The 12,624-nt window shown below is 46.2% G+C and overlaps 1 protein-coding gene across 1 annotated transcript in view; it reads left to right on the top strand.

The window, feature by feature from the left end:
- The first annotated feature begins 5,197 nt into the window (after positions 1-5,197).
- The window catches only part of KLHDC10 (kelch domain containing 10), an 82,371-nt gene continuing 74,944 nt past the window's right edge, over positions 5,198-12,624 (top strand). Inside the window, exon 1 of the mRNA XM_004707814.3 lies at positions 5,198-5,433. Coding sequence (XP_004707871.1) covers positions 5,271-5,433 — 163 coding nt within the window. The 5' untranslated portion in view covers positions 5,198-5,270. The remainder of the gene's footprint in view (positions 5,434-12,624) is intronic.

The following is a 12,624-nucleotide window of genomic DNA, read 5'->3' as shown; positions in this document are numbered from 1 at the left end:
GGGGTCCTCATGAGTCAGAATCGACTCAGTGGACGTCAGTGTCTTTGAGACCAGAGCTTGGTCTTAGAACGGATGTCCGGAAACTCATGCAGTGCCAGGACCATCATGGTCTGTCAACTGGTCGTACTGTGGTGGCTTGTGTGTAACCGTGATGCTGGATTACGGTATGTCACCAGTGTTTCAAACCACGAAGAGGTTGCAGACTAGGAACAGATGATGAAGAAGGAATCGGCTGTCCACTTCTGAGGAATTAGCACGGAAAACCTATAGACAGAATCAAAACATTGCCAGATACTGAGAAACGGAGGGACTGTGATCAGAGAGAGGAATCTTCAGATCGGAAGGCACTCAAACAAACGACCGAGGAAGAGCTGCCTTCTCAAGGTCAAGTCGACCATGATGGCCTGCATGCAGTCAAACCAGTGGGAGGGAAGCCTTCGGGACCTTCATTTGCTGATGAGCACGACTCAAAATGAGAAGCAAGAGCTGCCAACGTCAGAAGTATGAATCTAGGAAAATCGGAAGTGGTAAAAAAACGAAACGGGAAGCCGACGAGTTGACATCTGCGGCTTTAGTGAACTGAAATGGACTGATGATTTATTCTGAATCAGAAAATCAAATGGTTTACTTAACTGTGCTGGGAAGGACACAATCCAGAGGGCCTGACAGCACTGGACAGTAACCACCGGGCCAGGACGCAATTGCTTTGACATTCGAAGTGCAATGAGATCTCCAGTCTTTAGTCCTTCTGCATCCAAACACATCCAGTGTGACGACGGGTGGTCCATTCCTGTCGCAGGTCGAAGATGAAAATAATAAGCCTTTCCCCTGAGCTTCTTGCCTACATAGGTGGGTTCACCCTTGATGGCACAGCAGTTTTCAACCTGTGGGTCTCCACTCCTTTGGGAGTCGACCCTTTCACGGGGGTCGTCCGATTCCTAACAGTAGCAAAATGACAGTGACGTAGTAGCAACGAAAATAGTTTTATGACAGTGGAAGATATGACAAAACAATTATTTATAAACTATCATGGGTTCGTGAGGGAGAGGGGAGCGGGGAGGGAGGGGAAAAAATGAGGAGCTGATGCCAGGGGCTTAGGTGGAGAGCAAATGTTTTGAGAATGATGAGGGCAATGAATGTACAAGTGTGCTTTACACAATTGATGTATGTATGGATTGAGATAAGAGTTGTATGAGCCCCTAATAAAATGATTAAAAAAGAAAAATAAAAATAATGTTATGGTTGGGGGGGGGGGTCACCACAACATGAGGAACTGTATGAAAGGGTCGCAGCATTAGGAAAGTTGAGAACCACTGATGTAATCGTTTAAAAAAAAAAGCTGAAACTTGCAGAAGGTGGAAAGTCATCTGAAAGAAAGCTAAAATAGTTCCCACTAACAAAGAGTGACAGAAATGGTAGGACTGCACCTTGTGAAAGGTGAAAACCGGTGAGACCCAAACTCTGGCAGCACGCACAGGCTTCACGGTGAAGCTCCGTCCAGATCTGCTGACGGGGCGATCAACTCTGAAAACATAAACCCTTCACTGGCCCCTCCCCTGGAAGTCACTTTTCACCACCTTTGTTTCCTCATACAGAATGCTCTCCCTTCCTCCCTCCTCTGCCTGAACATCTTGAGTTTATCTTTGCATAGGGAAACCCGGGATCAGTGTTCCCCCCCAAGCTGCAAAGGCACATTTAGGCCTTCACTCTGGGAGCAGCACAAGGAAACGGGGAAGCTTCAATGCTGGTTTTGTGGAAGGAAGCAAAGGGAGTTCCTGGGCTGGCAGTTGGCACCCACTTAGGGACAATTGGAATCCACTCCGACAGTGGGGGTCTGGAGGCCTTCTCTGACTTCCTCTGGCCTCCCTAGTGCCATGAGGGAGCCTCCAGATTTCACCCTCTTTGACCTATTCTGACACCTGTTCCGACCACCCCCACCGCCCCGCCCCCCCTCCCCGCCCACCACCCCACCATTCTACATCTCTGCTGAACTCCAGAATTCACTCCAGTGGCCGCACAGAATTCACAGACAACACTCATCATTGAGAAAGGTTATCAGGGAAGATAACAGGTGAGCACGAGTCAGGATCAGCAAACAGTAGAGATACCATCATTGGTCTCCTCCGGCAACAGCCACGCCTCTCCACTTCTCATGTGGACAGAGTCAGGTGGTAGCTAAATCTCTCTCTGATCTTCAGTTTCTCAGCCACACGATGCCTTAGTCTTTTCCTCTATGGGTCAGGAAGGCAGCCCACCTGTCACTCTGTCCCACAGTTCCATAGTCTCAGGCCAGGTAAGAAGAAGGCAGCTCACAGTCTCTTCGCTGCTGCTCTGAGTCCGTGCCACAGTCGACAGGCCATCTGGTCTTGGTGGCCTCCACCACTCCAGAGATCTTGAACGTGCTCATCCACGTTTCTCTCTTTGCTACTGTTTCAAAGATGGCTCATCCTCAAAGCTAGGGAGGTGGTATCAAAACTTGACCCATCCCCTTATCAGTTTGTATAATCCCACCCAACCTTTTGGAGTAGTTACAGGGTCTTGAGTAGAAGAGCCATAGGAAGAAATTTCACTGCACTACAATTGACTTCCTTAAGAGCCAGGAACACCTTACGGCACGGCACAGTTCTGTTCTTTAACATATGGGCTCACCATGAGTCAATAGGCAACATCACGATAAATGGAGAAAACAGTGAAGTTGTTAAGAGTTTGTCTGGCTTAGATCCACAATCCATGCTCATGGAGGCAGCAGTCAAGAGATCAAAAGAAGTAGTGGGGTGGGAGGGGGGAAAAAGAAAGAGAGAGGAGGAGGCAGAGAGAGAGAGAGAGAGAGGGAGAAATCAAAGGACATAGCACTGGGTAAATCTGCACTAAAAAGCCCTCCAAATGTATTGCCATTAAGTCAATGCCTACTCATAGCAACTCTATTAGACAGGGTAGCACTGCCTCTGTGAGTTTATGATGGTCACTGGGGCTGCACGAGACCTCTTTCGAGTGTTGAAAAGCAAGGATGTTACTTTGAGGACTAGGATGTGCCTGATCCAAGCCATGGTATTTTCAATCGCTTCATATGCATGTGAAAGTTTGCAGTATTAAATTAAAAATGTGGCACAGGGGAGTGGGGTGCCAGCCCCCACCCGCTGCTACTACTATTACGACTACTCGGATTCAGTAATGCACAATTGTACGGTTGAGATATATAAGCGTTATATTAAAGTCATTGAGAGCATGAGAGATAATACAACAATACAGTCAGGCATGTTACATGGTACCATTGCTCACCTCAGCCTAGCTTGGTGGTCCACGTGGAGAGAGGGGGAAGGGAAGGAGGGGAAGGGAACAAGGGAGAGGGGAGTGACCAGGGAGTGAGCAGCAAGGAGCTCAGAGTCAGAGAGAGATCTATATTGCTGACTCACACCTATATACCTTTTGGGAGCAAGCCAGCCCACTAATTACAGGTAGAGACATACGTCACAGGAAGGGGCTGCACTATAGATTACACAGTAATGAGGGGGTGGTCTAGGGGCATACATGCAGTAGGAAGAGGGACAGCCGGTTTGGCCTGTCCCTGGCCCAACTGATAGAGACCATTATCAGTAGGATGCGAACTCCTCCTACAGGAGCCTGCCCATTGTCCCCAGAGGCAGGGAGCAGGCCCACCCCTGTGGAGGGATGAGACAGCAGTCTGGCAACTGATTGCCCTCAGTGGGGGAATGCCTGCGGATCTGACCTCCCCGCACAAAAGTTGGACATTGAAAAAGGAAGACCAGAGAAGAATGAATGCATTTGAATTACGGTGCTAGCCAAGAATATCGGAAGTACCATGGACTGTCAAAAGGGCAAACAAATATGTCTTGGAAGAAGTACAGCCAGAAGCTCCTAAGAAGCAAGAATGATGAGTCTGTTTCACATCTCTTGGGCATGTTCTCAGGAGATACCAGTTCCCCAGAAGGACACCAGGCTTGATAAAATAGAGGGACAGGAGGAAAAAAGGACACCCCCCCCCCACATGATGGGTTGACACAACGGTTCCCTCCATCTAAAACATAAGAACGACGGTGAGGATGGCACAGGACCGGGTCGTGTTTAGTTCTGTTGGACATAAGTCACTATGATTCAAAACCAACTGGGTCCCCCCTAACAACAAGCAGTGCCTGACCCAACTACAAACTCACGGTCACCAAGTGGATGCTGCCCCTAGTGTCCCATACCAGGGACTGCCAGAAAAATGAACAAATTTGTCCTGGAAGAATCACAAGATACTTCTTTCTAAGCTTTCACATCCTTTGTCCATGTTATCAGTCCGGACCAGTCCCTGGAGAAGGCCATCATGCTGGATAGAGTCAGCACAAACCAGTTCAGCAATAGCTGTAACAATGGGCCCAGACAGAAGGAAGATGCCGAGTCTGGGGCAAGACTGGGCTGTCGTTTCCTGCTGTTGTATATGAGATTGCTGTGGCTTGGATTCGACTGGACGGCACCTAACAACAGCAGCAACTGCCAAGGCAATAAGCCAGCCATGGTTTCTACTGCGGTCTAGTTTGTATTTCTACGACTACTGGTGAGATAGAACATCTTTCCATGCGTGTTAACTAGCTTTTAAAACGTTCTTTTACTTGGGACGTGGCTTGTATTGGGAAGAGTACGTCCAATTTGACTGAAAGACAGGACAAATGAAAGACGGGGATACCTCATTCCTATCTTTTAAATCTTTAACTCGAACCATTTTTTTTTCACCTCTCCCCACTCCCCATTCCCCAAGAACTCTTTGTGCAACAACCAGAGAAAAAAGATGTCAGCCATCTTCGCACTGTATTTCCCCACATGTGTGTACTATGTGCATATCCTCTTTGATTTCAATGTTTTGGGAAAGTGTTCCTGGATCTTAAGTGCTCACAGCAGTCGCTGGGAATCTCTCTGCAGGCTTGGCCTCTCTCACTCGGCCCTCGATTGGCCCGCCTGACCTCGCAGGAGCCTCCGAGACGGTCGATGCGAGTGACGAGTGGCTGCTTCTGTCTTTCTCTCCCCAGACTTTTTTTTTTAGCCATAGCTATGGTTACCACGTCTCTCTCCGCCTCCCTCCACTTGCAAAGAAGACGACTGTCTATTGGCTACCTGTCACCAAGACGGTCTGCCATTGGTTACTGGTGAGGCCCGGGCGCTCCCCCCTTCCCCTGTCTCCCAGGTCTCCTGAGGAGCCCTGGAAGGAGGCTCCGCTGGTGCCACCGGGCCAGGGGCTGCCGAGACCGGGCTGCGGCAGTCGTTAGCGGGTCATGTCGGCTGCCCAGGGCTGGGACAGGAACCGCCGGAGGGGAGGAGGCGCCGCAGGCGGCGGCGGAGGTAGCGGGGCCGGCGGGGGCAGTGGGGGCAGCGGGGGTCGGGGAACCGGCCAGCTCAACCGCTTCGTGCAACTCTCCGGGCGGCCGCACCTGCCAGGTGAGTCGGAGGGGTGGGCGCGGCGGGAAGGTGGCTGCCACCCTTTCTTTTCTCCCTGGTTCCCTGTCTCTTGCCAGGGGGAAAGGCAAGCCCCGCGCGTCGCGGAGGGACGGGGTGGGGGCTGGGGGACTAGAGGCTATGGGGATGTGTCTTTGAGGTCAGAGAGGAAATTGGGGCACCTCGACGGACAAGTATTTTTGTTCCGTGAAATAAAAACTCTGTTCCGGGAGTTGTGTTTTAGGAGAGGACGTTGTCTCCGTGACATTCCCATTCTCCTCCCCTTCCGCCGTTTGATCTTGGAGAAGAAAGGCATTGGCGCCTCATTGGGGAATGGTTTCCGAAAGGGTTTTACCTTGACCGGAGGAGGAGGAGGAGAAGAAGGAGGAGGAGGCGGAAACGTCTTCCAAAAAGTCGTCTTGGGAAAGAACACCCCGAGTGTGCGAGCGAGTTAGCCATTCTGACACGGAAGAAAGGGAGGAGAAAGTGGCCTAATTGGTAGGGGCTGGGACACAGAACCTGGAGGATTTTAAACAAACAAACAAACAAACAAACAAACACGAATTATTAACTATTTTGCAATGTCCAGAGACAGACTTCGGATAGTGGTGTCTGGATTTTAAGGGCGAGTGAAAACAAAGATCACACATCTACCTAGTGACACAATTAGGATGATGTATCCACGGTATAGAAACAACTGATTGAGAACTGGCCAAATGTGTCCAAATGCATTTATTCCCTGTTTTGGCCTAAAAGCCCTAATCTGTCAGTTCAGATGTCTTGAGAGAAACCAAACCAAACCCATAAATATGTGTAGGGGCACGGTTTAAGTAACGATTCAGTGTAGTGGAAGAGATGTAGAGAATGACATAAGGCACAGAATATTAACGATATATAGGGCAAGCTGACTTTTACCATGAAGAGAAGTACCAGGAATGGTGCCATTGACTCTGTTTTCTTGTGAGCAATGTTGAAGTTGATGGTATCTGTGGTATATTTGTTTGGCTGATGAGTTTTGAGAACCTGATGGTTTTTGAATGTGTTTACTTCCAGGCCCAAGGACTTCTAAGTCATTAAAAAGTATTCTTTGCTTGGCTTGGCGATCACAAAGGGAATTCTGCATATCCATCGAGACCATTGTGTATGTTTGTGAGAAGGCTGTGATTCGGACTAGAAATGGACACGAGCGAACTCATTTAGATACACCCTTAAACTTCAAATTGAGACGGTTAGAAATTAAGAAATACCAACTATGCCAGGTGTTGAGATGGAGACAATAGCATCAGACAGGGTGGCCTAGACTTGCTAACTATGCTATCTTAAACATGGAAAAGGAGAGAGAAGTACTTCCTTTGACTCTAAGTTAATCGTGAAAAGTTCAATTTTGTTTGTTGATGTAGAAGATCTGTTTCAGACCAAGGACACGCAGCAGTTTACCTTCTGTAGGTCTTTGATCTTACATGCATTACCAGGGCTTCAGTAGCATGCAGTAGGCATTCCTAGACTCCAGGAACCTGGTTGATGTACTTCCCCACTGCCGCCGCCTGGTGGCAGTGGAAGCCGTTATTTGCTTCTGCCCTGGGACTTAGGTGTGGAGCTATTTTTGCATTCCCTCCACACACCAGGCCAAGAACAACCATTTGTCCAGAGGTGAAGATAGCCACATCCAAACTGGAAATGGGGAAAGAGGGTTCACCAGCCTTTTCTTTCTGCTTTCCTGTCCCCCTGATTGGTATTTCATTCCACCTTGCCCAAGAAGTCAGCCTCTGCCGTTTCTTCCCTCTCAAAATGAGGAAGCATCCCAGTAGATCCTTTGCAGCCTTTCCCTGTCGATTCTGTATCCTCCCGAGAATTGCATTTTAAGTCACTTTTCCCTTTGATTGAGAGCTTCTGTGTTGAGAAGTTTAAAGAGTTTAGGTCATTGGGAAGAACAGGAATATCTGGGCTTGTTAGGGCAGACCCCAGCGCCAAAACCTTGCCTGCCTTTTAAAGGATGTACATGGACAGGAACTGGCATTAGCTCAACTTAGAACTCCGAGCCTATTTCCCCAGATAGTAGGCATGTAACATCCTTCCCCTTCAGTGAAGCAAAACAGACCACCTGATCATCTGGGGTGTTTTCTCTCTGAGTGATGGCATCTTTATCCATCCAGTTACGTAGGCCGGAAGCCTAGGCATCCTTCTCAGTGTTGTTCTCTTCCTGGCCCTTCAGATGTAGTCCGTCACTGAGCCCGAGTTGTTTCACCTCTGCTATAACATCAGCCCAGGCTGCCGTCTTCCCTCCCACAGGTCTCCTGAGGTAGCTTACTAAGCAGTCTTCATGTTTCTCTTCTTGGCCATCTAATTTTTTTTTAATTTTGGTAAAATATATAGCAACATTAGCCCTTTGAATAATTTTTAAGTATCATATGGCATCACAGGTCAGTGATATTGTCATTCCTGACATCCATTTTCAAATGCCTTTGAATCCCTCTAAACATAAGTCCCAAACCTCTGAAATAGTAACGCTCTGTTTTCCCTTCTCTCACCCCTGGTAACCACTAATAACTTTTGTCTTTCTGCATTTGTCTATTGAGTATTTCACAAAAGTGGGCCATGTACCCTTGTGTCTGAATTATTACAGCTAAAGCAGTGGTTCTCAACCTTCCTAATGCTGCGACCCTTTAATAGAGTTCCTCATCTTGTGGTGAACCCCCAACCATAAAGTTATTTTTGTTGCTACTTCATAACTGTAATTTTGCTCCTGTTATGAATCAGGCAACCCCTGTGAAAGGGTCATTCAACCCCTAAAGGGGTTGTGACCCACAGGTTGAGAACTGCTAAGCTAGAGTAGATTTTCTAGATTTATCTGTGTTACGGCATGTACTAGAACTTTGTATTTTGTTATGGCTGCATGATATTACATTGTGTGAGTTATATAGATCTTGTTACTCTCTTCATTTGTTGATGGGCAAGTAGCTTGTTTCTTCCTCTTGACTATTGTGACTACTGCAGTGACGTTTGTTTATAGGTAACTGAGTCCCTACTCTCCAGTTATTTGGGCACATACATAGGAGTGGAATTGTTGAGTCATATGGTAATTCATAGGCATTGGGCTGCTAACTACAAGGTCAGTGCTTCAAACCAGCCAGCCTCTCTGAGGGAGAAAGATGAGACTGTATTCCCATGATAATTTACAGTCTTGGAAATCTTACATAGGGTCTCTGTGAGTCGGGATTGATTCTATGGCAGTGAGTTTTGGGTCCTGGTGGTGGAGTAGGTTATGTGTTGGGCTGCTAACTGCAAAGTCAGCAGTTTGAAATTACCAGCTGCTCTGAGGGAGAAAGATGAGGCTTTCTACTCCTGTAAAGAGTTAAAAAACACATAATCAGACCTAAACTCACTGCCATAGAGCGTTTCCACCTCACACTGTAGGCCGGGGAGAAACTGCCACCGTGAGTTTCTGAAGCTGTGACTCCTCATGGGAGCAGAAATCCTTGCCCTCCTGAGGAGCAGCAGCCGGTGCTTTGGAACTGCTGAGCTGGTGGGCAGCAATCCAGAGAGTAACCGCTACACCGCGAGGGCTCCCCCTCAGAGAGTTATAGTTGGGATACCCACAGGGGTGGCCCTCCTTGGTCCTCGCAGGTTGCTGTGAATCAGAACTGACTTGGCGGCAAGGAGTTAGGTTTTTTGGTTTGGGATTGGACAATGATTCCCGTGCTCAGCCTTTTGAGGAACTGCGCATTGCTCTTTGTGGCTGCTGCCCTGTCTTACGTGCTCGGTAGCAGTGGAAGCGAGTTCTAGGACCTCCACAGCTTCCTCAACACTTGTTATTTTGTTTTTTCTCATATTAGTCATCTTCGTGGGTAAGAGAAAGAATCCTTGGTGGCGCTGTGCATGAGGCATTGGGCTGCTAACTGCAAGGCCAGTGGTTCAAACCCACCAGCCGTTGGGGAGGGGCTGTGAATATGCTGTTGTCTACTCCTGCAAAGAATTAACACAGCACTGGAACCCTTTGAATGGTGGCCAGGGGTAGCAATCAACCCGATGGCAGTGGGGCCATGAATCGGTATATTATTGTGGTTGTGTATTTATCTAATGACTAGTGATACTGAGCATCTTTCCACATGCTTGCCCATGTGTATATATTCTTTAGAGAAATTTCTATTCAAGTTCTTTGCCCATTTAAAAAGTTTGTTTCTTTCTGTTGTTGAATTGTGGGAGTTCTTTATATATTCTCGATAGTAAACCCTTGTGTTGGTCTGGGTTGGCTAGAGAAACAAATTCATAGGCACTCGTGTGTGAGAGAGAGTTTTATATCAGAGTAATTGTACATTAAGAAAGCATCCCAGCCCAGTCCAGATCAAATCTATAGGTCTGATATTATCCCATATGTCCATTACTAGTCCATAAATTCCTCTTCAGACTCACACAGCACATGCAATGATGCCGAACGCAGGAAGATCACAAGCCAGTGGGTAGAAGGTTTTGTGGATCTAGTGGCAGTGGAAGCATCTGAACACTGGCACGGGTCTCCACGTGTCTCCTCCAGTTCTCTAAGTGTTTCAACAGCAGGAAAGGAAAGGCAAAGAGAGAGACTAGGTCTGGTCTTCAGTGAGCTATTTATCTTTGTGGTGCCTCCAAATGAGGTCATCAAGTTGCGACCTGACTGACAGGCTAGACTACACCCCTTAGCTTGTGTTGAGGAGATTACGTAACTGCCACAACCCTTTTGAAATAATTACTGCCAAAGATCTTCTCCTAGCCCCTAATTTTTTTTATCCCCTAGCTTTTATCACACCCTGATCTTTTGCAAACACAAATCTGTTCTCATATTTGCTTATAACTCTTTACTAGGTTTTCATTGCTCTTGGGATAAGACAAAACATTTTTTTTTTTTTTTTTGACAAAACATTTTTAACATGACCTAAAATCACTACGTGAACTCCTGGCCTCACTCTTTGCCCTTGGACCTTTTTCACTTCCTTGGGTCCATCATGAAGAGCCTTGGTGGCTCAGTGGTTGGTTGGTTGGCAGTTCAGACCTGTCAGTCGCTCTGTGGGAGAAAGATGCATCTGTCTGCTGTAAACAAAAATTTACAGTCCCGGACAACCCATAGAGCCATCTCATAGGGCTGCTATGAATTGAAATTGGCTTGATAGCACTGGGCTTTGTTTTGGTGTTTGGAATATCCTTAGGTGGCCAGGTGGTACAGTGGTCAAATACTTGGCTCCTAACTGAAAGCTCTGTGGTTCAAACCCACCAGCTGCTCTTTGGGAGCAAGATGTGGAGGCCACTTCCATAAACCTTGGAAACCCTAGGGGCCAGTTTTACTCAGTCCTGCATAGCCACAGTGAGTCACTATTGAGTCAGCGGCGATGGATTTGGATAGTTCATGCTCCCTCCTGCCATTGCATGTGCTATTCCAGCATCGAAGAACCCTTTCCTCCTCCCTCTATTCGCTCTTGTTTAAGTTCCACTGAATGTCGGCTTGATCCCACTGTTCTGCCCCCCTTGCCCCTCCTACCACCACCACCACCACCCGGCCCCCAAATCTCTCACCTTTCTAACTTGGTATCTTCTTCCTGTACTTACATAGCCCTGTGCAGTTCTCTTTGGGCAGTACTAACATTTGTTTGATTCCTTAATACGCATGATTACACTTATACACACACACACAGGCTTCAAAAAATTGTGGAAAAATGGAATGAAAAGATAATGGAACTTATCCATGAATTTTGGAAGTCCTCTCATATATGTAATTCTACATTAATACATTGGCATTGTGTGTACACAGTTAGTCTCTATTGAATTTGATTAATTTGTGTGGTTTATTCCCCTTTAGCCCCATTGACGCTAAACAAATGGATAAAATCAATTTCTTAAAAATGTGAAGTAGTGGACTAGGCCCTCCATCCGCAGCAGCAGCATCATAAACAATGTTTTGTAAAACTTTGAGCAACTTCTTATCTTTCTGCTGTTTCCTAAAATATACTAGTGATTTTGTGTTTGCCCGATCATCCAAGAAATTCATGGCTTCTAAGTACTCGATATCTGCTAACCCAATCTTGTTGAAACCAGTACAGAACCAGGAGCAGGGTCCTGTGTACAGTGAGAGAGAAGAGGGAGAACCCAGGGGCAAGAATAAACTGAGCCTCGTTACTGTTGTCACTTACCTGTGTGAGTTTCACGAAACACCACGTGTTATCTGAGAAGCTTGTCAAACAGGCACTGAAGGAAAAAAAAGGCATAGATAGGCAATGGACTATAAAAAGAAGGAAACATTATGACAGTTGGTGAAGCCGGGTAAAAATAATACTGTTTTTAAATTTAAAAAATAATAATAACAACACAAATATAAAATACGTCATATGTGCATATGGCATAAAGTTGAAATGGTGAAAAAAGACAGTATAAAGGTACATTTTTACTTTCTACCATCTACTCCAGTTTATTAGCTTTCTTTCCCAGAAGTAGTGGTACAGTTTCTTGTGCAACCTTTCCAGAACTAATACAGATGTGTGTGCATTTGTGTGTAAGGGGAAGAGGGGTCTTATAGAATTCCTGTTTATATGGGTAGTTAAAATATTTATTTCCTTGCTGATACAAATAATGATCCCATTTATTAATATCCTGGTGCATATGTAATCTTACACACCATTGAGTGCATCTTTAGGAAAATTCCTAGAAGTACCATTTCTGGGCCAAAAGATATGCACTATTTAAACTTTGATCAGTCTTGTCAGTTTGTTCCATAAATGTACCAGTTTACCATCTGTGGTTGGGGTTCAGAGTGCTAGTTTCCTCTACCCTTGGTAACAGAGTGAGTTTGCAAACTTCTTCTAAATTGCCTTTTTGATAGGTAAATCTTTCTAGTCATGTGGGACTAAGCATCTTTTCAACTGGTATAAGAGCCATATTCATTTCCTTTATTTATAGCACTTGTTTATATTTTTGTTCATATTTCTGGTAGGATGTTTCTTATTATTATAGGAATGTTTTATCTAATGGGAGAAAGCTGAGGCGGCCTGTTCCTGTAAAGATTGACCACCTGGGAAATTCTAGATAGGATGGCTGTGCGTGGGGACTGATGGGGTGCCATTGGGTTTGGGGTGTGTCTTACGGAAATGAGTTCTTTGTCTTTGTTATGCACTGCAGCTATTTCCCACATTTTGTCATTTGTCTTGACTTCATGTATGATATATATATATTTTT

This window comes from Echinops telfairi, unplaced genomic scaffold (genome assembly GCF_000313985.2).
Source record: "Echinops telfairi isolate 266 unplaced genomic scaffold, ASM31398v2 ScPeMD7_23;HRSCAF=83, whole genome shotgun sequence".
Taxonomy (NCBI): Eukaryota; Metazoa; Chordata; class Mammalia; order Afrosoricida; family Tenrecidae; genus Echinops; species Echinops telfairi.
Note: the sequence above shows the minus strand (reverse complement) of the source record. Positions and strands in the feature narration are given on the sequence as shown.